Source organism: Bactrocera dorsalis, chromosome 3, assembly GCF_023373825.1.
Source record: "Bactrocera dorsalis isolate Fly_Bdor chromosome 3, ASM2337382v1, whole genome shotgun sequence".
Classification (NCBI taxonomy): Eukaryota; Metazoa; Arthropoda; class Insecta; order Diptera; family Tephritidae; genus Bactrocera; species Bactrocera dorsalis.
The window spans coordinates 45,902,211-45,930,138 of NC_064305.1; the positions used below are offsets into that span (position 1 = coordinate 45,902,211).

The 27,928-nt window shown below is 37.2% G+C and overlaps 2 protein-coding genes across 19 annotated transcripts in view; both read left to right on the forward strand.

The window, feature by feature from the left end:
• Positions 1-27,928, forward strand: part of LOC115066185 (synaptic vesicle 2-related protein) — a 795,221-nt gene that overhangs the window by 614,769 nt on the left and 152,524 nt on the right. The gene's annotated exons all lie outside the window — the stretch shown is intronic.
• Positions 4,802-27,928, forward strand: part of LOC125777152 (uncharacterized) — a 138,867-nt gene continuing 115,740 nt past the window's right edge. Inside the window, exon 1 of the mRNA XM_049451406.1 lies at positions 4,802-14,715. Within this exon, the coding sequence (XP_049307363.1) occupies positions 9,764-10,672 (909 nt within the window). The 5' untranslated portion in view covers positions 4,802-9,763 and the 3' untranslated portion in view covers positions 10,673-14,715. The remainder of the gene's footprint in view (positions 14,716-27,928) is intronic.

The window sequence follows — 27,928 nt, forward strand, 5'->3', positions numbered from 1 at the left end:
TGCATGATAAGTGTCGATTTTACGACTTTCTGGGGCAAGAATGTTGCGCATAGGCGATTGCGGCCAAGAATCGGGAGATTCTGTTAACCATCGGGGGGCATTCCACCATAGGGTGGAGGTGGCAAGATGCAGAGGTTTGCATCCTCTTGTACCTAAATCAGCAGGATTGTCAGCACTGGCTACGTGACGCCAAGTGGCTGATCCTACTAGGTCAAGTATCTCAGATGTTCGGTTAGAAATATAAGTTTTCCACGCATGTGGTGGTTTTTCTAACCAGGCTAGAACTATCTCGGAATCGGACCATAAATATAATCTGTATTTCGCCATATTTAAGTGGGTCTGCACCATTGAAGCTAGCTTTGGTAGTAGCAAGCGCCACAGAGTTCAAGTCGTGGGAGACTTAGCGTTTTTAGAGGCGCAACTTTTGCTTTTGCCGCTAATAAGTGGCTTGTAGTTGCGACATCGCTTTGTGTACGCACATATATAGTGGCACAATATGCCTTTTCAGAGGCGTCGCAGAAGCCGTGTCGTTCCACTTTGTATTCGGGGGAATAGTTTACCCACCGTGGAATTTGTATCTTCGAAGAGGTGTCACTTGTTCGTCCCAGTCGGTTCCGTCTAGTTATAATTCTTGGATCAAGATTTTCGCTTGTATCATAATTGGCGAAAGCCATCCTGCGGGGTCAAAAAGTTTTGCCACCGAGGAGAGAATTTGGCGTTTTGTAATGGCGGATAATGCGGATATGGACTCAGTCGTGTATGAAAACTGGTCCGATATCGCATTCCATTGGATGCCTAGTGTTTTTGTTGTACTATCCTTTTCAAATATAAGGAAATTAGTATCCAACAAATGGTCTTTAGGAATATTTTTTAAAATATTTGGGTGATTGGCAGTAATCTTTTTTAAAGGAAACCCTGCGGTATTGAGGGCATTTATTACCTGTGATAAGGTCTCGTATGCTTGCGGAAGACTGTGGCTTGCAGACAGGATATCGTCTACATACGTTTGCGTTTTTAAGACTTGTGTTGCCAGTGGAAATTCTGGCTTTGTGTCTTCTGCCAGTTCGTGTCGTGTACGAATGGCTAGATATGGGGCACAGCTTACGCCAAAGGTAACTGTTTTCAATTTAAAGTCGCGTAATGGACTATTGGCAGATTTTCGGAAAATAATCCGCTGAAAATCTTGATCATCTTTATGAACCAGTATCTGTCGATACATCTTTTCGACATCCCCATTGAATACGTATTTGTATATACGCCAGTTCAATATGAGAAGCATTAAATCTGGTTGGAGTGTGGGTCCCGTAAATAGAATATCATTTAGGGAATTACCTGAGCTCGTGGATCGTGATGCATTGAAGACCACTCGAACTTTTGTTGTTTTCTTCTCAGGCTTTACTACTGTATGATGTGGCAAGTAGAAAGAGTAATATTTGCCTCTTATGATTTTTTCACATGGGTTTATTTCCTCCATGTGATCTAAATGAAGGTATTCTTCCACGACACCATCATAAACTTGTTTAAGCTCACCTTTTTTAAGTAGGTTTTTCTCCATACTTAGAAACTGCTGTATTGCAGAGGTGCGAGAGTGACCTAAGGCGAGTGTGTCTGGAAATTGTTGTTTTATTGGTAGTCGTACGACATACCGACCATTATCTGATCGAGTAGTTGTGGCTTTGTAAAAGTCTTCACAATACTGATCTTCAGGTGTTGTAATTGGAATGGGGGGGAGTTCTTCTACCTCCCAAAATCTTCTCAATTGTGAATTGAGGTACTCGTTTGAGATTTCCTCAACTTGAGTTGTCATGGCTGTGACTGGTTCCGCAACTAGTCCACTTAAGACCCATCCGAAAATGGTATTTTGCGCCAGTAGTGTTTTCGAAATTTTTTCAACACCTTCTAATATGATTTGTGGTATAAGGTCGCTGCCTATCAGGATGTCTATCTGAGCTGGCGTGTTGCAGTTGGGATCTGCCAGAGTCAGGTGTGAAATTTTATCCCAATGCTTGCTATTTATTTGATAGCTTGGTAGCATGTTAGTTAGTTGCGGTAAGACAATAGCATTTGCTTCAATGCGCTTATCCGCTTTGGGGGAAATTAGGGTAATGGGGCAGATTTTACTTGAGTTTTGTACTACTCGACCGCCCATTCCCGTAATTTCATAGTTGGCATGTTTTGTTGGCAGTTTTAGCCTATTTTGTGCCCTAGACGCTATGAATGATCGTTGCGATCCTTGGTCTATTAGGGCTCTTAGTTTGAACAGTTCTCCTCGATGTTCGATGGAGACAACTGCTGTAGGTAGTAGTACTCTACTATGATTTTCGCTGTGTAGCGTTTGAGTTTTTAATGCCTTTGAACAACATGGTGTCTCTTGGCAATTTTCTTGAGTTTTTGTTTCGGGAGTTGCTGCTGCAACTAAACCCGTGGTTTTTTTTGAGAAAGCGCTGCTATGAGATGTGTTGGGAAAGTTATTGAGATGTAACATAGAGTGATGCCTTTTGTGGCAATATACGCAATTAAATTTGCTTTCGCAAGTATTAAGATTGTGTGAGTGGGACAAGCAGTTTGTACAGAGTCTTTTTGACCTGTCAAAGTTGTTCCTTTCAGTGACATTCATTTTTTTAAATTTCTCGCAAGCTTTTAACTTATGCCCTCCAGAACATAGTTTGCATGACGTGAATTTATTTTGTTCAGATGCGAACGATTGTGCTTTGGAAAAGCTTCTGTTTAAATGATTGTTGCTTCCGGCTTGGGGTTTATTGAAGCTTCGATTTAGTTCTTGTTGAACGTTTTTAGTTCTGACTACTTTCTTGTCTACCCTTTCCGCAATTTCGTACTGGGTAGTTAAGAAATCTTTCATTTGCTGCCACGTTGGGCATTTTCTTCTTGATGAGAGCGATTGCTCCCACAAAAGCAATGATTTTTCTGGTAATGCGGCGGTACATATGTTTACCAGAATAGGATCCCAATTGTGAGTGGGAATATTTTGTGTCGATAGAACCGACAAACAATTTGAAACAGTGGATTCTAGTTTCATGAATTCTTCACTGGTTTCTCTTTGAATTTTAGGCAAGTTCATAAGTATCGTTACTTGCTTGTCAACTAATATTCTTTCATTTTCGTATCTTTGTCTTAAAGCTTCCCAAGCTAAATTAAAATTATCGTCATTCAATGCGAACTGCTTGACTATTACGCCTGCTTGACCTTTAGTTTTGTATCGGAGGTGATACAATTTTTGCGCTTGTGATAATTTTGGATGGTTTATGTACACGGCTGTAAACATGTCCCGGAAGGACGGCCATTGTTCATAACCTCCATGAAATATTTCCGTATCACACGCTGGCACTTTGAGATGAATGCCTGAACTTGCTCTTGGGCTTGCAATTGTGGTAACTCTACTCTACTGTGGGGAGTAGGTGCAATTGGCTTCATAAGTTTTAATTGATCTGAGATCATTGCTTTTGTGTCTTCAAAGCGGTCTAAGCAATTTTCGTATTTGGCGTAAGCCGAAGATTTAAAATTTTCAGGTAGATCTGAATCATCAGTTTCTACTATTGCGTCGTATGCAGCTTGGAGGCGTGTCCAAAAATTGTCAATAGATTTATTTTTTATTTCTAGTACCGATTCAGAGTTGTCCTGAATCGGTGAAGATGCAAATCGAGTGCAGTATTTAATTAAGCTGTCACTCTCGGAAATGAATTTAATATACGAAATGTCTTTCCCCCTTTTTTGCTTTGTAGCACCTTGCTTTGAGCGTGTAGCTTCAGCAGGTGTACATGGACTTTTGTCATCATTAATCATTTTGGGAATTCTTAAGAATTCTGCTTTTGATTCTTTTGAATCTGTGTTCATTCAGAAAATTTGATTTAATAAAATATATATGTATATTTTATTATAATAGAAAAATGTGTCACCGAAAACTCTTTTTAATCAATAAGAGTTGTTAAGTTCCGCAAAATTGGATTATTACAATATGTATGTAACCGGGAGCTCTTTTCAATAAATAAGAGCTGTTACTTTCGACAAAGTATTTAATAACGCGTTATCGTTTATATTTATCTCGTTTGTCGAGCTTCTTTTTTTTTGTTTATTTATTTATTTTCGAAAAATTATTTTTATTTTATTTTATTTAATTTTTTTTTCGGATTTATTCGGATGCCCTTGTATCTCGTATCAGTGCGCACTGATATTAGGTCAATGTCCTTTGTACATACGTGTGGATGCTGTGTGCATATAGTATGCGTTAAATAAATTATGTGCAAATATGCTTGTTCTTGTTTGACAAGGAACAAGATAAATGCCAAGAAATCGCCAAATTGGACTTTCAATATATGTATGTATGTACAAAGGTAATTAGTATGAAATATTTAATTTTTTTTCCACCCAATGTTATTCGAATTTTCGCACCGTTTATTTATTATTTATTCTTTTTCTTATTTAATTGTATCCTATGTTTATAGGTATACAAGCGCTTGATATTTTTTGATTGATTTTTTCCGTAGCTCTTAACTTTTGTTTAATTTTGTATTAAGTTTAAGTTGTTTTATATTTATTTTCGCGCCCGTTTTATTTGGTTAGTGGTAATTAAATCGAATAGAATTGATTTGCTGTATACACGTTAATTTTTCAGTCTTTTGTGTTTGTATTGTTATGCACTTCACTGCACAGTAGGTATTCCTTTATTTCACTTTACGTTTTTTTTTTTTTGAAATTTATTTTTCAATTTTCATACACCTTGTTACTTTTTGTTTATATATATGTATGTACATGTATTTATTTTTTGCATATATAATACAATAGTAATTAATTTTAATAATTTTTTCTTTATATACATATGTACTTTCTTTCACTCACTTAACTGGCTTTTTGTACCCACTTAGTTTTTTTTTTTTTTTATTCGTTTTCCACTGCACTCAGCCTGGGGTATTTTGTTTTCACTTAATTTTCTGTTAATTTTTTGTTTCCAAGGTGCCGTTCCTTATGTCTCGAAGGACCATGTAATAACTCCGCACTCACCTTTTATACCACAAAATACTTTTCCAAAAAAAATAAACGTTAATGTATATGCACCCGCGTGAAGTTGATAAAAAAGATGGGGAATGTCCCAATTTTAATTTGACAATAGTGAATAATGATTGTCTAATATAACTGAGGTAGAACTCCGGTCGCACGTGGAGTGAATAACTCGCGAAAAAGATGCGCACTAATCGAGTTGGCCGAAAGTCGAAAAAAATCGCACGGGCGTACCAGTCGCTGTGAAGGTCAAAAGCGAAGTGCATTTGCGATCTCCTTGTTTATTCCTTTTCTCCCTGTGGTGTGTGCGATCAGATGGTGTGATGTGGTTGGTTGGTGTACGTGTATGTGGGTGTCGATGTGTGGTGCTCTCGCGAGTAGTGTGAAATGTGGGTTGTAAGCGTTGATGGTGGGTATGGTGAAGCTGCGTGTCGGTGTTGGGAGGTTGAGGTGATGTGGTGTAATAGTGTGGTGTATGTGTGGATGCCGGGGGAGGATGCTCATTTATACAATATTTATTTCATTAGAGGCAAATATGTGCCACGAAGTTTGTAACACCCAGAAGGAAGCGTCGGTGACCCTATAAAGTAAATATTTTAATGATCAGCATGTTGAGCTGAATCGATTTAGCTATGTCCGTCTGTTTGAACTAGTCCCTCAGTTTTTAAGATATCGTTTTGAAATTTTGCAAACGTCATTTTTTCTTCCGCTGCTCATTTGTCGGAACTGACCGATATCATAACATATAGCTGCCATACAAACTGAACGATCGGAATTAAGTTCTTGTATGGAAAACTTTCACATTTGACAATGTATCTTCACAAAAGTTATCACGGGTTATTTTTTGCATTTGACAAGATATTATACGAGTATATTCACGAAATTTGGTATAAATTATTTTCTAAGGCAAAAATGTAATCTCCGAAGAAATTTTTCAGATAGGATAACTATAGCATGTAGCTGCCATACAAACTGAATGATGGGAAACTTGCTCATTTGATGATATATCTTCACGAAATTTGGTATGAGTACCAACTACTGGAGATAAATCGATATAATTTTGTGAAGTCAAAGAAAAATGTTCGTGCTTTATTACAAATATTTTTTCGTGATCCTTATGTTTACGCGGAAAATATTCACCTTTAATAATCTGCAAAAAATTTTTTGTTCCTTCAAACCATTTCAAAGATATTCAATTTTTTGTCCCCCTACCTCTCTTAAAGCGTATGGCACAACTATCATTGCGCAGTGCGCTCGAAAACCCCCGCCATCTGTGTCGCAAGAAAAGCATAAGCGCATTGCGCAACGATGGATGTGTTCATACGTTTTAGAAGCGGTGGTTCTGCAAATTATTCGTGGTTTATTCTCTAAGGCAACGCTTCAATAGAAATTCTGTAGGTCGGATAACAAAACCTGCTATACAAACTGAAAAATAAAAATTAAGTTCTTATGTGACAATAAATGTTCATGAAATTTACCATGGATTATTGCCCAAGAAATCGCACTGATCTTCAAAAGAATTGTTAAGGTCGGACTGCTATGCAAACTGACCAATCAAAATCAAGTTCATATACATATAGGCAACTTTGGCTAAATATCATCACAAAATTTTACATGAATTACGTTTTTCATTAAATAGCGAACCAATTTTCTCCGCAATGTAATATAGTTTGTAGGTGTAACGAAACTAATTAATATTCTACATTATTTGTTATACCCTGAACAGGGTATATTAAGTTTGCCACAAAATTTGTAACACCCAGAAAGAAGCGCTCGAGACCCTTTTTATAAAGCCCACTGTAAATATATATATGAGACATATGTAGTAATATATAAATATTATAATTTTTTTCCATTAAGTTTATGTTAATAATAAATCTTCTTAAAATTTTAAATAACTATGATCGTCTAAAAGATAATTTTTTTTTTATTAAATGACCTTAATGTTTCTAGCAAACGACTTGGCTGGAACTAGAAAATGTTTTTCTTTGGATGAAAATACTAAAAGAAATGCACGAGTGAAGGGTATATTAGATTCGGTGCAGCCGAGTTAACGTTCTTTTTTTTAATATCACCTAAAACTAAGCGAGGCAGATATAGGGTTATGTATATAGAAATGATCAGGATGACGAGAAAAGTTGAAATTCGGTTGACTATCTTTCTGTCCGTCCATCCGTACGTGCAAGCTTGAGTAAAAATTTACCTATCTAATGAAACTTGGTGTGTGGGTTCTTTCGTACAAATAAAATTTCAAGTTCGTAGATGGGCGTAACCGGACTACTTCCAAGCCCACAAACCATCATTAACCGAAAACATATAAAGTGCCATAACTAAGTACCAAATTAAGATATAAAGGGTCACCTGTGGACAAAATTTTTTGAAAAAGTTGGCGCGGCCTCGCCCTTTAACAAGTACTAACTACTTAAGGTACAACAATCAAACTTGCTGAGCGCAAATATTATAATTGTTTCTAAAAACAGTGTAACAGTGTAACGGTAATGTTAAATACTACTAAAAGCGCGATAAATCAATAACTAAATCCAAAAAAACGGGTGAAGTCCCTAGGTGCCGAATATTTGGACCCTGGTACCTTAGTTGACTTTTGATCGAAAATGTCGGTCAACGTGTGAGATACATCTATATATATAAAAATGAAATGGTGTATAGTTGTAACGCTAAAACTCGAAAACGGCTGAATCAAATGAAATATTTCCTTTGGGGGATTTGTTTGTTATTACCACGCGCAGGTCATGTCTTAAAATCAGAACAAGATATTAAGGGGGCGTGGCACCTCCCATACAAATTGAATTTTTCAAGTCGAATATCTTCAAAAGTGTTTAAGGTAGGAACATGAAAATTGGTACAGAGCTACAGGATAACAACACCACTCTCACCTATAAAACCGGGGGCTATCAAATAAGGGGGCGTGGTACCTCCCATACAAACTAAATTTTTAAGCAGAATATCTGTGAAAGGGTTCAAGGTAGGGACCTGAAAATTGGTATAGACCTATATGGTATCAAAAGCCTTCTTACACATAAAAGAAGGGGTAATCGGAAAAGGGAGCGTGGCATCTCCCATACAAACTGAATTTTTCAAGGTGAATATCTTCAAAAGTGTTTAAGGTAGGAACATGAAAATTGGTATAGAGCTATAGGAAACAACACCATTCTCACCCATAAAACTTGGCGTTATCGAAAAAGGGGGCGTGGTACCTCCCATACAATCTTTAATTATTTTGGTTGTTAATCCACCATATATTTATCTCATTTTCCACCTAGCACGATATTTTGGTTGTTTCTTGCTATTTTTGTTTATTTAACGGTGACAGTAGCGGTTATATCGGTTGTGTTACGTGCTATTTTTGGTTTATGGAAATGGCAGTTTTATGAAACAAACACAAATTAAATTAAACGTCAATTTTATGTTGCAATCGAACACGCAAAATTTAGAGGGCAATAAAAATGCGCCTTGCTTTACTGATATATTTTGTTTTAAAAAGTGAGTTATTTAGTGAAAGTGATTTAGCGTGTTGGCGAATACTGATTTATGTACATTGGAATTTATCATTCAATTGATCTGCTTCTTTAGTTTAATTCATTCATTTTTGGAGTTTTCAAAGGTAAGTTATTAGTCCGTAAAACGTTATATGAACTTTATGCAAATGAATGATCATTTCCAATTAGATATTTGTAAGATGCCAAGAATCAGTACGTATGGTAACACTTCTCGGAGTTCCCAGGCCGCAACGTATGCCAACAGACGATCATAGTATAATCATACAAGCGGACAAAAGACCAACAGGGACACATGAAAGACAATATAATGCACCTACAGTTAGCGAAATATCAGTTGTTGTTGTTGGAGAAAATTTGCAGTCGCGTGATATTGTTATCAAACGAAGAAATCAAAACACACTAAAACGGATAAGTGAGACACATCGGTCTTACGACGCAATGCAATATCTGGTCATGTTCTGCCGTGGTGTAGACGGATATCACTTAGGATATAAGATGATAAATCCGGTGAATGGTTAGTAAAAAAAAAATTTTGTTTGCTACTTCATATAGATAATTTAAGCTTTTAGGTATCGAGACAAATAAAAAAGTCAGTTCAATGAAGTTTTACGCATATCGAATGATGATTCGCCAAAACTATGACAACCACTTACTGAGATATGGACGGTTATTTCAACAGTATGCAGTTGACATGTACGTTAAAGTTGAGACAGAACGACTTAATTACATGCGATATAATCAGTCGAAGTTGCGATCTGAAGAGTATATTCACTTAAGAGATACAATGAATGGTGATGCGGATATTACAGATATTGGTCGACTTTATATTTTGCCATCGACATACATTGGCAGTCTTAGACACATGCATGAGTATTCCCAGGATGCGATGACTCACGTGCGCAATTATGGACGGCCGGATTTGTTTGTTACATTTAGTTGCAATCCAAAATGGCCAGACATTACGAATCTATTGCATCCCGGTCAATCACCAAGCGATCGCCACGACGTTACAGCACGCGTGTTTAAACAAAAACTCAGATGTTTTTACGAAACAACGTGTATATGGCACTGTTCGATGCTGGATGTACTCAGTGGAGTGGCGGAAGAGAGGTTTGCCCCACGCACACATTCTTCTTTGGATGGTGGAGAAAATTACACCTGACCAAATTGATGACATCATTTCCGCCGAAATTCCTGATGTTGAAATAGATCCAGAGTAGTACGAAGTGGTGATGGCCAATATGGTTCATGGACCATGCGGAGAACACGATCCATCTTCGGTTTGTATGTCGGACAGTAAATGCAAAACACGCTATCCCCGTGCTTTTATTTCGGAAACTCAAACTGGAAACGACGGATACCCTCTCTATCGGCGTCGCTCACCCGCTGACAATGGCAGAACATTCATCACTCAATTGAAAGGAAAGAATTTCGTGGTTGATAACACATGGATCGTTCCCTATTCGCCAATTTTGTCTAAGGCATTCAAAACACATATAAATGTTGAGTATTGCAGTTCAATAAAATCAATTAAGTATGTTTGCAAATATGTCACCAAAGGAAGCGATATGGCGGTTATTGGCGTTGAACGAGATGAAATTATCAAATTTCAAATGGGCAGATATTTGAACTGCAATGAAGCAATCTGGAGAATATTTTCATTTGCAATTCATGAACGCCATCCTACTGTTGTGCATCTGGCAGCTCATTTGGAGAATGGCCAGCGAGTTTATTTCAACGCAGAGAACATAGTACAGCGAACGGAAATACCACCAGCAACCACTTCAACAAGTTTCTTTGCAACATGCGCCAGTGATCCGTTCGCGACAACATTGCTTTACTCGGAGATGCCTCGGTATAATACATGGAATGCATTGTCGAAGAAATGGTTGCACAGGAAGAACGGCCATCCGGTAGATGGTTATCCAGGTGTTTTTTCAACTAATGCATTGGGAAGAATTTACACAATCCATCCAAGGAACGATGATTGCTTTTACCTACGTTTGCTTTTGATTAATGTACGCGGTTTAACTTCATTTGAATCATTGAGGACTGTAGATGGTACCATTTGTGAAACATTTCGAGAAGCATGTCAACAATTGCAATTGCTTGAACCGACAGTCACTGGAATCAAACGCTAGCGGATGCAATAGCTTCTTCACCAGCCACTGCAGTTCGTAAACTTTTCGCTATTATAATTTCGACATGTCAGCCTTCAAACCCGCGTCTATTATGGGATACGTACAAAGATGACATGGCAGAAGATATTTTGCATCGCCTGCGATTAGCGACGAGAAATGTCGACTTACAAATGAACGCTGACATCTACAATGAAGCATTAGTCCTTATTGAAGATTTATGTTTACTTATGAGTAGAAAACTATTGATTGAAGTTCATATGCCGGCACCAAGTCGTCAAACAAGGGATTTAGTGAGTCGCGAATTGGAACGCGAGCGTGCTTACGATATAACTCACTTACAACAACAAGTACAAACAATTGTTCCACTGTTGAATGAACAGCTAAGCAGTGCGTACAATCAGCTAATAAATGCTGTAGATAGTGGAAACGGTGGCATATTTTTCCTCGATACGCCCGGCGGGACTGGCAAAACGTTCCTATTGTCTTTAATACTAGCAGCAATACGTGGTCAAGGTGGTATTGCATTAGCTCTTGCATCTACCGGGATTGCTGCAAGACTGTTAGAAGGTGGAAGAACGGCATATTCAGCATTAAAGCTTCCATTAAACTTGCAAATACCCGAAAGTCCTGTTTGCTATATTTCAAAGCAATCAGCAATGGCACAAGTTTTAAAAAATGTAAGTTAATCATGAGGGATTGCACAATGGCCCACAAACGATCATTAGAAGCACTCGACCGAACACTGACAGATTTGCGCAACAATAATCGTTGCTTTGGAGGAGTGATGATATTACTGTCGGGCGACTTTAGACAAACACTTCCCGTGATTCCAAAATCAACAGCGGCGGATGAGCTAAACGCATGTCTGAAGTCATCGCATTTGTGGAGGTTTCATTGACCATGAATATGCGAGTTTTGGTGCAAAACGATAGAACTGTGGAGGTCTTTTCAAAAGAGCTGCAGCGAATCGGAAATGGACAAGTTCCGATAGATCCTTGCAGTAGATTAATATCGATTCCAACTACGATTTGCCAATTCACATCTAATAAATATGAACTATCCAGTAGTGTATATCCAAATATTGCTTAAAATTATGGTAACTACGATTGGTTTAGCACGCGCGCAATTTTAGCAGCAAAAAATATGGATATCAGCGACTTGAATTGGACAATTCATAATCAAATTCCGGGAGATCTGCGGTCATATAAATCAATCGATCGCGTTGAAAATGAAGACGAGGTAGTAAATTACCCAGTGGAGTTCTTAAACTCTTTGATGCCGCCTGGAATGCCGCCTCATAATTTGCGTCTCAAAGTTGGGTCTGTAGTTATTATGCTACGGAATCTTCATGCTCCCAAACTGTGCAATGGTACTCCACTGATTGTGACCAAGCTAATGGACAATTTAATAGTGGCAAGCATTTTGAAAGGCCCGTTCAAGGGAGAGGAATGCTTACTTCCCCGAATTCCATTAACTTCAACAGATTTGCCATTCCAATGCAGACGTTTGCAGTTCCCAGTGAAACTTGCATTTGCGATGACAATGAATTTAGAAATGTCTTGCTTTTCACATGGCCAGCTCTATGTGGCGTGTTGGAAAACCTTCCCCACTGTTCATTTACGCCGCGGAACAGAAAAAACAAAAATATTGTGTACCGGGCAGCCCTAAACTAAATATGTACTAAAATTATATATTTCCGAGACTCGATTAAAACTAATAAAATTGAATGAGAATAGTACAAACTTAATTTTATTAAATTGTCAACAAATCCTGGATGCGATGTGTCAGCATTATAAAAAAGAGTAGCATTTTTCAAGCAATTAAATTAAAAAAGCATTAATATACCCTCGAAAAAAATGTTTATCAGGCAGGTTCTGGCAATTCACTTCCGAATAAAATTTGTAAAAATGTTGTCAAATTATTACCGGTGTAATTTTTGAAATGAAAAAAAAAATCTATTTTGGGCAGAACGAAGTTTGTTTGCCGGGTCAGCTAGTATATAATAGAAATTAAATTACCTCTTATAATGGTATGTCTGTAAGTCAAAAATGGGTTTAATCGGACCAATACTTCTGTTTGATTTGTAAGACCAAACGTTAAACTCAATAAAGATTCTTTAAATTCTTACCGCTGGTGGGGGAAAAATAAAGATCTTTTTGAGATGAGAAATATTTCGTTCTAATTTTATTATATTTTTTAAGCTTATGTACTATTTTGAGAATTATGTGATATACACCTCATGGAGTTGTGTTTAACTATACAATTCAATGCATGTGTGTGTTAAGTTTGTGGCATGCTGTATGGCAGGGATGGGCACATTTTTAGCCCGCAAAGTTAGCAAAGTGCGCACGGGGGCTAGATTAGGGGAATATCAGTTTACGGAGAGAAGGGCATAACAAGTTGAGAAAAATTGCGAAATGAATTACATTCCTCCGTAACTTGATGTTCATCGCAGAGTCATGGATAATATGATACGAAACTCTTTGATTCGAGAGAGAGCTGTCAAAACTCGCATTTTTTATAACATTTGTCAATGATGCCACTGCTGAAAAATATTTGATTGGGTATATAATAAATTATACAAAACACTAAATTAAACACTTTGAAAATGCATACATATATAAATGCTAAAATGCAAAATCATTAATTAATTTACATAAACATTTTGCCAAAATATGTTCGCACAGTTCAATGAAATTTCATTTCACATTAATTTCGTCAAGTAATTATAGCGCTTTACTTCTGGCATCCCGCCTTTTCTGAAGTCAACTGTCAAAAATTCCCTGATCTCCATCGCTGTCAAATAATCAGGGAACGCGTTTGACAGAAAAAGAGAGCCAATGCTAAAGTTTCGTATCATATTATCCATGGCAGAGTGGTTGCGGCAATACTGACATTGTACACAAATTTAAGGGTTAGTTATATATGTGTATGTGTAGAATTGTACACATACATATCATATCGGAATTGTACAGTTGTGTGAACAAAAAGGGGTAAACATAATTTGCAGAGTTTAGAGTTTCGCATTAAAATTTGTTTTTATTTACCTTTGCATTGTGGTAAATTTTAATCACTGTTAGGAAAATATATATATATGTTATGTTATGTATCTAAAAACAATTTTATTTAATAAGAAAACAGCATATGTTAAAACTTCACAACACCTTATGGTTGTTTCTATTTTGTTCACACCACTGTACATGTGATAGATCAGTCAATGGTGGTGGAAAATACGCTGCTCTCATTTGTAAATATGGAGTGGTAAAACGTTGCTCTTACTTCCCTCTTCATGTTTGCCCGCGATGATCCCCTCACCTAGCCCTCAAAATGTGCACTCGTGCCCGCACGGGCAAAATGCCACAGAGGGCTAATGTGCCCATCCCTGCTGTATGGTATTGGATTATTTTCAACTGCATTGCCTTAATGTATATTTTTTTAAAAGCACATCGTATGTATACATCGCGCCAATCGTTTCTTCTTTTCGCTACGTGGCGCCAATTGGAGATATCAAGCGAAGCCGGTCCTTCTCCACATGGTCTTTCCACCGAAGTGATGGACTTCCGCTTCCTCTGCTTCCTCCGGCGTGTACTGCGCCGAATACTTTCATAGTTGGAGCGTTTTTGTCCATTCAGACGACATGATCTAGTCACCGTAGCCGCTGCCTTTTAATCCGCTAAACTATGTCAATGTCGTCTTATATCTCATATAGCTCATCGTTCCATCTAACGCGATATTCGCCGTAGCCAACGCGCAAAGGACTATAAATCTTTTGCAGAACCTTTCAAATCAACCACCGAAAAGTTCATTTGTACTAAATTCTTACATGACGTCTGTGAAGTGAATTCAAAATACCATGAAGAACTCAATAATACTAAAGGCATAATAAAGGGTGATTTTTTAAGAGCTTGATAACTTTTAAAAAAAAAAAAACGCATAAAATTTGCAAAATCTCATCGGTTCTTTATTTGAAACGTTAGATTGGTTCATGACATTTACTTTTTGAAGATAATTTCATTTAAATGTTGACCGCGGCTGCGTCTTAGGTGGTCCATTCGGAAAGTCCAATTTTGGGCAACTTTTTCGAGCATTTCGGCCGGAATAGCCCGAATTTCTTCGGAAATGTTGCCTTCCAAAGCTGGAATAGTTGCTGGCTTATTTCTGTAGACTTTAGACTTGACGTAGCCCCACAAAAAATAGTCTAAAGGCGTTAAATCGCATGATCTTGGTGGCCAACTTACGGGTCCATTTCTTGAGATGAATTGTTGTCCGAAGTTTTCCCTCAAAATGGCCATAGAATCGCGAGCTGTGTGGCATGTAGCGCCATCTTGTTGAAACCACATGTCAACCAAGTTCAGTTCTTCCATTTTTGGCAACAAAAAGTTTGTTAGCATCGAACGATAGCGATCGCCATTCACCGTAACGTTGCGTCCAACAGCATCTTTGAAAAAATACGGTCCAATGATTCCACCAGCGTACAAACCACACCAAACAGTGCATTTTTCGGGATGCATGGGCAGTTCTTGAACGGCTTCTGGTTGCTCTTCACCCCAAATGCGGCAATTTTGCTTATTTACGTAGCCATTCAACCAGAAATGAGCCTCATCGCTGAACAAAACACGCGCGCGAAACACATTTCGAACCGAACACTGATTTTGGTAATAAAATTCAATGATTTGCAAGCGTTGCTCGTTAGTAAGTCTATTCATGATGAAATGTCAAAGCATACTGAGCATCTTTCTCTTTGACACCATGTCTGAAATCCCACGTGATCTGTCAAATACTAATGCATGAAAATCCTAACCTCAAAAAAATCACCCGTTATATGCCTCATATTAAGTCGACCTAAGTCAAGAGGAATCGTCAGTAATTTATCTTACCAAGGAGTTGTAGGAGTACACAAATTCTCCAGAAACATAGATGGAAACCAAAACATACCTGAGCCTGTCTTCTTACTTTTGATAAGTACCGACTTCCCAACCACATTGATGTCACATGGCATTCAGTCAAGGTTAAACCTTATTTCCTATGCAATGCAAAAACTGCAATTAATTAAATCACACTGCGAATCGATGCAACAACCCAAAAATGTGCGAGCACTATAATTTAGTCGCCAAAAAAAAAACGACGTATACACACGTACTGTACACATTGTTGCACGGGAAACCATCCAGCTTTTGACATATCGTGTTCCAAATTCTTGCAATCAAAAGAAATATTAAAATTGTAAGTACAAAACAAATGAACAATGAAATAAGCAATTAACATATATAAAAATAAAACTGCATCAATTGTTGGTGGTCCAACCAAAAACACATTTTAAAGGAAACAACACAAAGCGTAAACCAGAAAACCAGCATACTAATGATCAACAACAAAATCTAACATCAAACATCATCTCCTTTCCTCAAATCCCAAACAGTGACCAACAATATATCAGCCTTTCACTAGTTCTTCTCCCCATGCATACAACAAAACACTATAACCAATTAATATGTAAGACCCCCAATAATAAACATACAAGTATATTCACATATATGCATAACAACATAGTACCCAACTGTCAATGATTCCAACTTTGCAGTGGAATATCCACGGATATTTTAATAATTATCACGAATTGCAGCTGTTAATTAAAGTCTTGAAACCTTTACACTTTACAATTTTGTGTTTACAAGAAACATATGGGCCATTCCATCAATTGGCGACATGGTTTTGTACCCGTGGTTCTCCGATTTTGACCAAATTTTACAATATCATAATATAGACCAAAATAAGAATATCTGTTAACTTTTTAGTGGTCAAAGTTTCTCCATTGTTTTTTGGCGCGCAATTCAAACTGAGATCAAACAAAAAAGTAACTATTTCTTTTATTTTTTAACGACCTCAAAATTGATTGAAAAAAATTTGAAAGTTATCCAATTTTATATAAAAAAAATCTCAGCTTTCTGATAAAAATATTTTCAAAATCAAAAAACTTTCGAAATCCAAAAAAACCCCCCTTTTTTCAAAATTGACTTCCAATTTTACATAAGAATCAGTGTTCAAAAATATGGGACTCTGCTCCCATGAACAGCAAAAAAAATTCAAAGTTGACACTCAAAATCCAAAAAAAAAACATTTTTTTCCAAAAATCCGATTTTTTGTGCTTTTCCACCAACTTTTTTTCAAAATTGACTTTTCATTCGATTCCTCGTTAAATTTTACATAGGAATCAGTGTTCAAAAATATGGGACTCTGATCCCATGAACAGTCATTATATTGGTCTCTCACATCTGGAGCTTAGTTATCATTAGATAAATGTAACATCTTGCAAATCTGCCGTAAAAGAAACTGTAATAATGTTAACATCACTTTTGACAACACAAGAATACTTATCTTCGATTCTAAGTTTAAGTTCAAAAAATATTGTTTATATACCACCCTGTCAAAAAAGCATCGGGAATTTATAAATAAAACGAAAATTTTTTAATCATCATCCAAATTTATTTTATCGCATTCAAAGTAACATTCATTTCAAGCGATGCACATATGCCAACGCTTCTTCCAATCGTCAAAAAATGTTTTATAGGCACTTTCCGGTATGGCCTTCATCTCGCGTCAAATTTGTTTTGATGCCTTCTTTTGAGTCGAAGCGGGTTTCCCGAAGTGGATATTTCAGTATGAAGAAAGGTAGAAGTCACAGTGGACGATATCAGGTGAATACGGTGCTTCCTTAATGATATTTGGCGAAAATTTAACACAAATACGTTGATTTAAATTTCAAAATTCGACAAAGTCTACTGAAGTCTAATTTTGCGCATCATAATTAAGGATAGTTGTGCCAACCTAGAAAACAAAATTACTTGTCTTCCATATAAGCGGAAGATGAGAGGGGGAAATGAAGAATTCCCGATACTTTCTTGACAGGGTGTATAAGGAAAAAACGTTTCGAAAGGTTAAATTTAATGAAGTTTTTATCGTCACGACATTCATTCATTCATCCAACAATACTCATCAACGTCGTGAGATCTCTACTTTTATCAGTTATTGATTACGAACTACCAATCTACGGGCTATATGCAGGCATCGAGTTAAAAAAAAAACTTTATGCACCTTAACACATGGCAGCAAGACGAAGCCTAAGGGCATTTCCAACCTTAAGCAACATAACCATACTTGCTGAATCAGGAATGCCATACATAAACGAAAGACTGAAGTCTAACATATTTCGGCTAATACCAAAGGTATATCTAGGGTCTAACACTAATTTGCTCAACGACGCAAACGAACGATTAACTAGACAACTTGTCCTAAAGTACGTTCATGAAATTGATATTCCCCTTACACCTAAGCCTTCGAAGATTAGCAAGCACGCACCAAAGCCTGTTCCCACTTCTGTTATAGAAGACAATTTAATGAAATGGAACAAAGCTTCTACGAACGGTGAGATATATAAACAACGCTTTATGAAACGCGAAAGAGAGCTCAATTCTTGGAAATTGTACCTGCGCTTTAATTGCGTTTTATTTTGTTGTAATTACCCCTTTATTTAATACATTTTTATATTACAAATATTTTTAAGCTAACTGATCCGATTGAACGGAATAAAGAATCATTGAACTTAAACTTCTTTTGAAAAGCAAATCTTCTTAATTTGGTGTAGACACCGTTTACGCGATTATAGCCGAGTTAACAGCAGCGCGCCAGTCGTTTCTTCCTTTCGCTACGTGGCGCCAATTGAGTATTGCAACGAAGCCAAGTCCTTCTCCACTTGGTTCTTCCAACGGAGTGGAGGTCTTCCTCTTCCTCTGCTTCCCCTTGTGGGTACCGCGTAGAATACTTTCAGAACTGAATTGTTTTCGTCCATTCGGACAGCATGACCTAGCCAGCGTAGCCGCTGTCTTTTAATTCGCTGAACTATGTCAATGTCGTCATATATCTCATACAGCTCATCGTTCCATCGAATGTGATATCCGCCATGGCCAACGCACAAAGGACCATAAATCTTTCGCAGAACTTATCTCTCGACAACTCGCAACGTCGACTCATCAGTTGCTGTCTTCGTCCAAGCCTCTGCACCTTTAGCAGGACGGGAATTATGAGTGACTTATAGAGTTTGGTATTTGTTCGTCGATTGCTACTTAGTCCTGCGTTGGATTCCAGGCTGACATTGTTGGTGTTTACGCTGCTTTCAAGATAGACGAAGTTATCTAGACTTCAAAGTTATGACTGTCAACAGTGACGTGAGAGCCAAGTCGCGAGTCCCAGGACTGTTTGTTTGATGACAGGAGATATTTCATCTTGCTCTCGTTCACTGCCTGACACATATGTCCAGTCTGGAGAAAGCAGAACTATTCGCGCGGGTGTTGAGGCCGATGATATCAATATCATCGGCATACGCCAGCAGCTGTACACTCTTATAAAAGATTGTACCTGCTCGATTAAGTTCTGCAGCTCGAATTATTTTCTCTATCGGCAGATTGAAGAAGTCGCACGAAATGGAGCCGGCTTGTCTGAAACCTCGTTTGGTATCGAACGGCTCGGAGAGGTCCCTCCCGATCCTGACGGTGTTTCTCAAATACGGCAGTGTAGTATTAGAGTTGAGGGGATACCAAATTAAGACATCGCGGCATAAAGGCAGCTCCTTTTAGTGCTGTCGAAAGCAGCTTTGAAATCAACGAAAAGGTGGTGTGTGTCCATTCTCCTTTCACGGGTCTTTTCCAAGATTTGGTAGATGGCGTATATCTGGTCGGTTGTTAATTTGCCATTTCTAAAGCCACAAGGAAAAGGTCCAATCAGTTTGTTGACGGTGGGCTTTAATCTTTTACAAAATACACTCGTATAAGGTTTTAATACGCGATGTTTAGGAGGCTTATCCCACGACAGTTGGCGCAGATTGTGGGGTCTACTTTTTTATGGATTGGGCAGAGCACACCTAAATTCCAATCGTTGGGCATGCTTTCGTCGGACCATATTTTACAAAGAAGCTGATGCATGCTCCTTATCAGTTCTTCGCCGCCGTGTTTGAATAGCTCGGCTGGCAACTCATCGGCCCCGTTGCTTTGTTGTTCTTCAGGCGGATAATTGATATTGGAACTTCTTCATGGTCGGGCAATGGAACGTCGGCTCCATCGTCATCGATTGGGGAATCGGGTTCGCCTTCTCCTGGCGTTGTACGTTCACTGCTATTCAGCAGGCTGGGGAAGTGTTCCCTCCGTAATTTAAGTATGCTCTGGGCATCGGTCACTAGATCACCTTTGGGGGTTCTACAAGAGTATGCTCCAGTCTTGAAACCTTCCGTTAGCCTCCGCATTTTTCGTAGAATTTTCGAGCATTGCCTTGCAACTTGAAGCTGTTAGTGATCTCGCCTCACAAACTGGACTTAAAATTAATATAGCGCAGACAAAACTCATGTTCATCAACACAACTGAAACGCCAAACCTGCAGATCGCTGGAACATGTCTCGAAGAAGTTGACGGGGCTATTTAGGTAGCATCATAACTAAAAATTGTGGATCAGCAGCCGTTATACGAAATAGTATATCCAAAGGTCGCGCTGTCTTCGGAGTGTTGGATAATGTCTGTACACATACGAAGCTAAAAACATTCGATTCAAGCGTGAAATCCATTGTATTATATTGCTGGGAGACGTGAAATATTGCAGCGAATATTTTACAACCCCTGCAATCATTTCTTAATCGATGCCTTGGAAAAATTGTGCGGATATTCTGGCCTAACGTTATTAGCAATGCTAACGTCTGGACCGTAACCAAACAGCTACCGATCCATATCGAAATTCGATTATTTTACATTGTAACTAGTATATAAAAATAAAATACTAACAACAATTCTGGTCTAAATAATTGTAAGAGATACTTAAAAGCTAAATGTTAAGAAATACATTTGCTGCTACTGTTGTCTTACTAGGCCGAAAGGCTTCTTGCGTTTCAACCGGATTTCTCGCCCAGCAGTTTAGATGAGTCTGGAGGCTTCCTCATTAACGTGCTGTCTAAGCCTCAGTTCGTAAGACTTTGCTAATTTGGAGATTTCATTTACCACTGAATTCACGCCTTGATCACTGTGCAGGTCAGCAGATCTAATGTACCAAGGAGCATTAACTAAAGTCCTTAGAACCTTACTTTGAAAGCGCTGAATGCTGGAAATACAGCTTTGACTTGAGCAACCCCATAGTTGGGTCCGTAGGCCCAAACTGGCTTTAAGACTTGATTATATAGTAACAGTTTGTTTTGTATTGATAGCTTAGATTTCCTGCCAACTAGATAGTAAAGTTTGCCAAATTTCATATCAAGCTCGCTCCTTTTTTTTGACGTGCTCTTTCCAGCGTAGCTTAGCACCTAAGGTGATACCTAGGTATTTAGCACTGTTATGATGTGGTATAGAAATATTATTTATATAAATTGGACAATATGCCGGCTTTTTCAAGGTAGCGTCGACATGAATTGATTTGGTGCCGTTTAATTTGATGCGCCACTTAGTAATTGCGTTGACTGCTGTCTGCACTCGTCGACTAGATACTGAAGTTGACTCTCCAGCTGCTAACAAAGCTGTGTCATTCGCAAATGTCGCTGTCATATAACTAGACAGATGGGAGGTCAATGGTAAAAAGCGAATAAAGCATTGGCCCCAACACGTTTCCCTGGGGAACACCGCCTTCTATCGGTTGCAAGTTTGAATATGCATCTTCTTGTTTAATGCGAAAGTATCTATCTTTTAAGTACGAAGCAATTATTTCACAAAATTGTTTGGGTAGCATGTATTTCAATTTGAGCAATAGACCCGTATGCCAAACTTTGTCAAAAGCTTGAGACACGTCCAAAAAGGACGCCGTACAAACGTTCTTTTTATCGATTGTATTTTCAACGAAATAACGATTCGGTGTACCTGGTCAATTGTTGAATGGTGGTCACGGAAGCCAAATTGATGTGTTGGTATTAGGTTTTTATGAGCGATTATTGGATTGAGCCTATTTATGAGTACATTCGCAAAGATTTTAGATAAAGCTGGAAGCAACGAAATTGGTCTATATGAGGTAACAGCGTGTGCAGGCTTACCCGGCTTGGGTATCATTATGACTTCAGATACTTTCAAAAGCGATGGCACGTATCTTAGGCATAAATCACTGTTTATAATGTTTACAAGTTTTTTATACAATTCTATGGTAAATTGCGTAAATCGTACCCAGGTGCTTTTTGAGTATTGTGTTCCCGATAAGATTTTTAATTTCTTTAATAGTAACTGGAGAAATACTGATTTGTGGATCCAACCACTTATTTTCGCAGTTTATCCCATACCCATCGTTAGGCGTAAATGTGTTTCTCAAATGATGCTACATATTTTATTTGTTTATTAATATTTCTTGAAGTTTTCCGGAGTGAATAGTCGGTGGAGTTATCAGCTGTGAGTTTAGCCAGATAAGTTTTAAACTCTTTAATTTGTGCTCTTAGTTTAGCTGTACATTTATTAAGCTCAGTTTTGAGAGCAGATGACCTAGTTTGCTGCCATCTCCGTCGAAGCTTGCGCCTTTTATGGATACTTTCTAAGATGTGTTTTGTGTATTTGGTGCCACTTAGATTCACGCGGATATTTGGTGTACTCTTCCACGCAGCGTTTTGAATTATTTTTGTGAAATCTTCAACCTCACAGTCCAATTCAATACCAGTCGATATGTGCTTAATCTTTGTGGCGACTTTATTCAATATATTTTTAAATTTATACCAATTAGTGTGTTTATGTAATGGCTTGGCGGCCGAAATAATTGGCTTTTCATACAGAGTTAGTAGCACTGGAGAAAGGTCAGAGCTTAGGTCTGAGCAATCTTTTATACATAAATTGAGTTTCGGTATTTTATTGATAATAAAGAAGTCCAGAAGGTCTGGCAATTTCTGACTATCTGTAGGCCAATAAGTGGGTCTTCCTGTAGAAACAAACTGCTTGTATAGCTTTGAGAAGTTCTCGACCTTTGGTTGTAGTTAAACGAGATCCCCAATGAGTGTGTTTTGCGTTAAAGTCGCCACCAATGATGTACCTTCCGTCATAATTTTTTAATAAATTCATATACGTGTCTATTTTTATATTATGTCTAGGTGGACTATACATAGCAATAAGATACAATGGGTGATTGTGCAATTTAACTGAAATTGTTGTAGCTTGAATTTCTTCCGTCTTATTCGGATCTTCCTCGCAGTGTTCACTATTGCTTTTGATAATTATAGCACTCCCTCCTTGTGCTGAGTTTGCGGGTGTGGTGTGTGATATAATTCATAATTTTTAAATTTAAAAAATGAATGGTTCGTAAAATGCTTTTCAGATAATAGACATAAATAGTTTTTATTGCCCAAAATTTGGGATAACGGACTACTTTTTTGAATTGTATTCGCATGGCGTTGTTTAGCCATTTGCGCAAATGTAACTTTAGAAACGGAAGGAAGGGATTTTACTTCTCCTGTGTTCACAACGGGTTTGTTCGTCGTAGCATTGGCATTCTCCTCAACTGTATTACCATTCTTTTTATCTCTCAGTTTTTGTAATTCTTTTGCGACGACACAACCACAGTAGCTTGCAGGATGAGAATCGCCGCAGTTACAACATTTAGCAGAGTCTTTTTCAGCTTTTCTAGATTCAATAGTAGGATGTTTGCCTCCACATTTCACACACCTCGATGGCTTACCACAGAAGTTTTTTGCATGTCCAAAAGCTTGACAGTTTTTGCACTGTCTTAATTTAGATGCTTTAATAGGCTCAGCTTTGACAACAATACTAAGAATGGTTTTGATCTGGTAAATTTTCTTAATGTCTTCGGTAGCATCAAATACTGCTAAAAACATATCTAGCGGTTCTTTAGTCTTTCATTTAAGCTTATTAATTGCATTTATGACATTAAAACCTTGAAATTATAGATAACTTAAAATGGATTGTGTTTCGCATGAGTGGTGCAAATTTTTTATCATTACCTTTATTGGCCTATTATGTTTACTTTCGTAGCTAAACTAAGGTATATTTTCATTAGATAAGTATTTTGTTTACGTCGTTTGTTACTCGTATAATAGAAGGTGGTCGGTGGGTTTTGTAATTATTGTTGGCCGCCTGCTCTTTATTTTTATTTTTCGAAGGGCTGATAATTGTTGGAGAAGTACCAGCTTTGCGTTTTTTTAAAGAGCGCTTCTTTTTGAGTATCCACTCAGTTTCTTTAGCTACATTCATACTTACTAGAAGGTTTTGCTTCAACACTCACATGCTTGCTCTTACTAGATTTCAGTTCTTCGTTTTCTCTTTTTAATACTATGTTATCTTTATGTAACTGATTGCACGTCGCTTTCAAAGTTCTAAGCCGCTCATTTATAAGTGAGTTAGTTTTTTCTAATTCTCTTATTTTATTTACTCTAAATGAGGCGAGACTGTTTCTCGGCGTCGCCTCATGAAGAAGCTCAGCCATTTTTATTTTCTAATGACTTCTCTACTGGTTATTAGATATCTGTCGTTTAGTCGATAATGCAGTTTGAACAAGAAGTTTTTTTTTTTATTTGGCCAGTATGGCAACGCTGATTGCAATTGAAAATTGTTAGAATAGAACAGCTGATTTAATATACGCAGAAATAACCCGTAAAAGAAACAGCTGATGTGCACTTTTTTCCCCCGCGAAAATTAATTATTTGAGTGTTTATATCATTTATTATTGTTTAAAAAAACAAACTTCGATTAAAAATGTGATTTGATTTGAATGAGTTTTACCAATTGCTACCATTAATCCAAGGAATTCGATGTGAAACGTGTTGACAACATCAATGTCTCCCACGGTGCACACACCCACGTATTACCACAGATTGGTTTATTTGCAAATTGTCGCAATTGCGGAGCAGACTTGGATGTTGACCGCACTCAATGATACGAGTAGTAACTCGTAAATATTCACCGATTTTTCTGTAGTAAAAATGTATGTATGTTAAGTCATCTTCTTGCATATTGTGAACTGTCCGGGTCCGTTGACCAAGTCTCTACCTGTTCTTCATCGTTATCGTTTAAAGTATTTTCATTATTACATACGATTGTAGTTTTGCAGTCCTCATTCTTTATGTATCTGCTTAAATTATAGGCTACTATATTACCTTCACCTTTTACAAGTATATTGGTTATGTCAAAATTGTACTCGTTAAGACAAATTTGCAGTTTAATGTTAGATTATTTAACCACGTCAAAGATATATGATCGGTTTACGTTTACGACCAAACATATAGGTTCAAAAGTGTTTTACTGACTAGACTACAGCAAGCATTTATTTTTCTATAGTCGAATAACAAATCTCTTGGTGAAATAAAGTTCGTGATGCAAAGCAAGTTGAATGGCCGCTTTGGCTTAGAACTGACCCGATGGCAAACCGCGATGCGTCAGTTAGTATTACATAAATTTTTTATTGGAATCTGGTGATTGTAAAACCGGTACACTTGTAATTAACTTTTTTAATGTTTCAAAAGAGTTTAGAAATTTACTATATTTATTGTTAACAACGCAATTTTTTTGAATACCGAATCATTGGATATGGAAGATTTGCATAATCACGTAGAAATTTACGATAATATCCTTTGATACCCACAAATGGTTTCATTTCTTTTGTAATGGATGGTGTGACATCGCAGCGATTGCTTAAATTTTCGATGGATATTGTCTAATACCGCCAACTGAAACAACATGACTAAAAATTTCGTTGTAAATGCTGCAAAATAGTCTTGACTTTTCAAATTTGATTTTCGTTATGGAGTAAATATGTTCTAAAAAGCTAGTAGAAAAAATGTATACATCGTCCAAGCATACGGTACAAATTTTATTATTGTAGTCCCTTAAAACATGATTTGTGAGCCTTTGGAACGTTGCGAAAGCCCAAAGGGCATACGATTAAACTCGTAGAGGCCACTTGCCGTCGAAAATGCCATTTTGGCCCTGTCATCTGGATGTACTTCGATATGATGGAAGAGTAGTAGCTACATTTTCCTAATTCATCAAATATGTTTTCCATACTTGGAATTGGAAATTTGTCGTAAATCGTCTGTTCGTTTAGTTCCCTGTAGTCTATTACTAGTCGCCACTTTTCTTCGCCGCCGTTGTCATTTTTCTTTGGCACGACCCATAAAGGTGAATTATAAGGATTATTGCTCTGAACAATTATATTTTGTTTTAACATCTCATTTGTTTGTCTGTCTACTTCAGCACGATGCACGACTGGGTATCCATAAAGTTTGGTATAAATAGGCGAATCCGTTTTAGTTCTAATCCTAACTACCACTAACCATGTTCTGCAAATGTGCTATTAAAAGCACTGCCGCGTTATTCGTTTTGGCAACTAAATATAATAACTGCAAATCTTAATGTTTGAAATATTTTTCTACTTCGTAATCTTCTTTTTCATAAAAAAAATTGGTAGTGTCGATTGTCTGTAACAAGCTTCCGAGTTCTATAATTAACTATAGCGTTAAGAAACTACAAAAAAGACGTTCATTGCCAATGGTAAATATTTGGAATTGCATAATTTTGCAAATTCAGACGAACAAGATTCTGAATTGCCCTAATGACTTCCCAATAACCATTAATTTTACTCTATGATAACCAGACGCATTCGTACAAACAAGAAAAATGATTATTTCTTTACCGATTTTATGTCCCGGCGCACAAAAGATCAGGCAAAATCTTCCAAAAGAGGTCAAACTCGTCGGCATTCCAACATAAATCAGTAATTTTTTTGTTTAAGTTTTGCAAAAATGGGTTAATTGAATGAGTATTATTAAAAAGTTTTTCGCCACAGTGATTTTATTCCATATCTGTTTTTGAAATTTTTGATCCACCCATTGCTGGCACGAAAGTGGATGTGCATTGAAAAAGTTGGCCTTTACTTTCAGCATATCAGTCGTGATAGGTAAGTTCTTTGCTCGTTGTTTTGCAAACCATTTCATGAGTGCTTTTTCCATTTTTGGAAGTTTTGATGGTTTAAAAGTTTTCCTCTTTCCTGGGCCAGATTCAGCATGCGACACGAACTTCTTTATGGTGCCTTAATTTTTCTTAATACGAGTTATTGTTGATCTATGCACTTGAAAACTTTTGGCTAAGGAATTGACAGAATATCCTGCACTTAGTTTTTTTTTAAATGTCAACTTTCTCGTTTATTGTTAGCAATGTAAATTTTTTCCTTGCCATTATGTAACCGCACTACACAAAACGTCAATTAAAACTGATTCAAATCTTCCGGATCGCACATGCGTAAGAGTTACAACAATTCATCATCGAAAAAAAGGGACTTCACAGAAATGTATTTAAATATTTCTTTGTTGCAACAATCGAGGTGTTGCAAGTATAGAGATGTGCAAGAATCTGTAGGCACAAACAATTTTCACATAGTGCCCTTGAAAAAAAGGTGCGTGGAATCCCTACGCGCGGATGAAGTTATACTTCTTAGTGATATTCAGAAATGCATATCATTTTGTATGAAAGAAAACTAGAAAACTTAAATTCACATTTTATAAATTTATTATGCACATAAAATGAAGAATAAAGCAAAGTTAAATGAATGAATTTTGACTCAGAAAGTAGTTCCGTCTCTTCGTTGCGGAAGAGAATATGCAGCGTAATCATCTCTCTTTTGTTCTTCGCCAATTTGGCTGCCGGATTGACTTGTGAAGATCAATTTTTTGCTGGTGACATATTCATATGTGTACGCATATGTATGTTTGTATGCTTGTGATTTATTTGTTCAGCAATGTATGCAAATATATGTACATATAAGTATATATGAATGTATGAACATGCAAGTCAATGCGCGCTCATGCGTATACATACACTCATATGAGCATGTGCAGATACACAAGATAGGATAGAAGATGTATGCCTTTTAACATCGTTTACTATACAAATAAATATTTTTCTTACTAATAGAAATTAAAATAAAGAAAAATATTTATTTTTATAGTATACGATGTTAAAAGCAAAAAATTAAAAATTTATTCTGTCGGGATTCGAACCTGGGACCTGTGTTAGCATCTTGACCTTCCAAGCGCTTACCACCAACACCACCATTGACAATTAGGTTGCGCTGACTTAAGTATGATGTGGTTATGAATGCAAGAAACATACGATGGTTCTAATAATTTTGTTTAGGTATAGAAATATACATACTTTGTAGAACATTTGCTTTCGCAATAAATTTATCACAGCAATATACATATACATAATATGTATATACATATACATAATATTGCTGTGATAAATTTAATTTCTA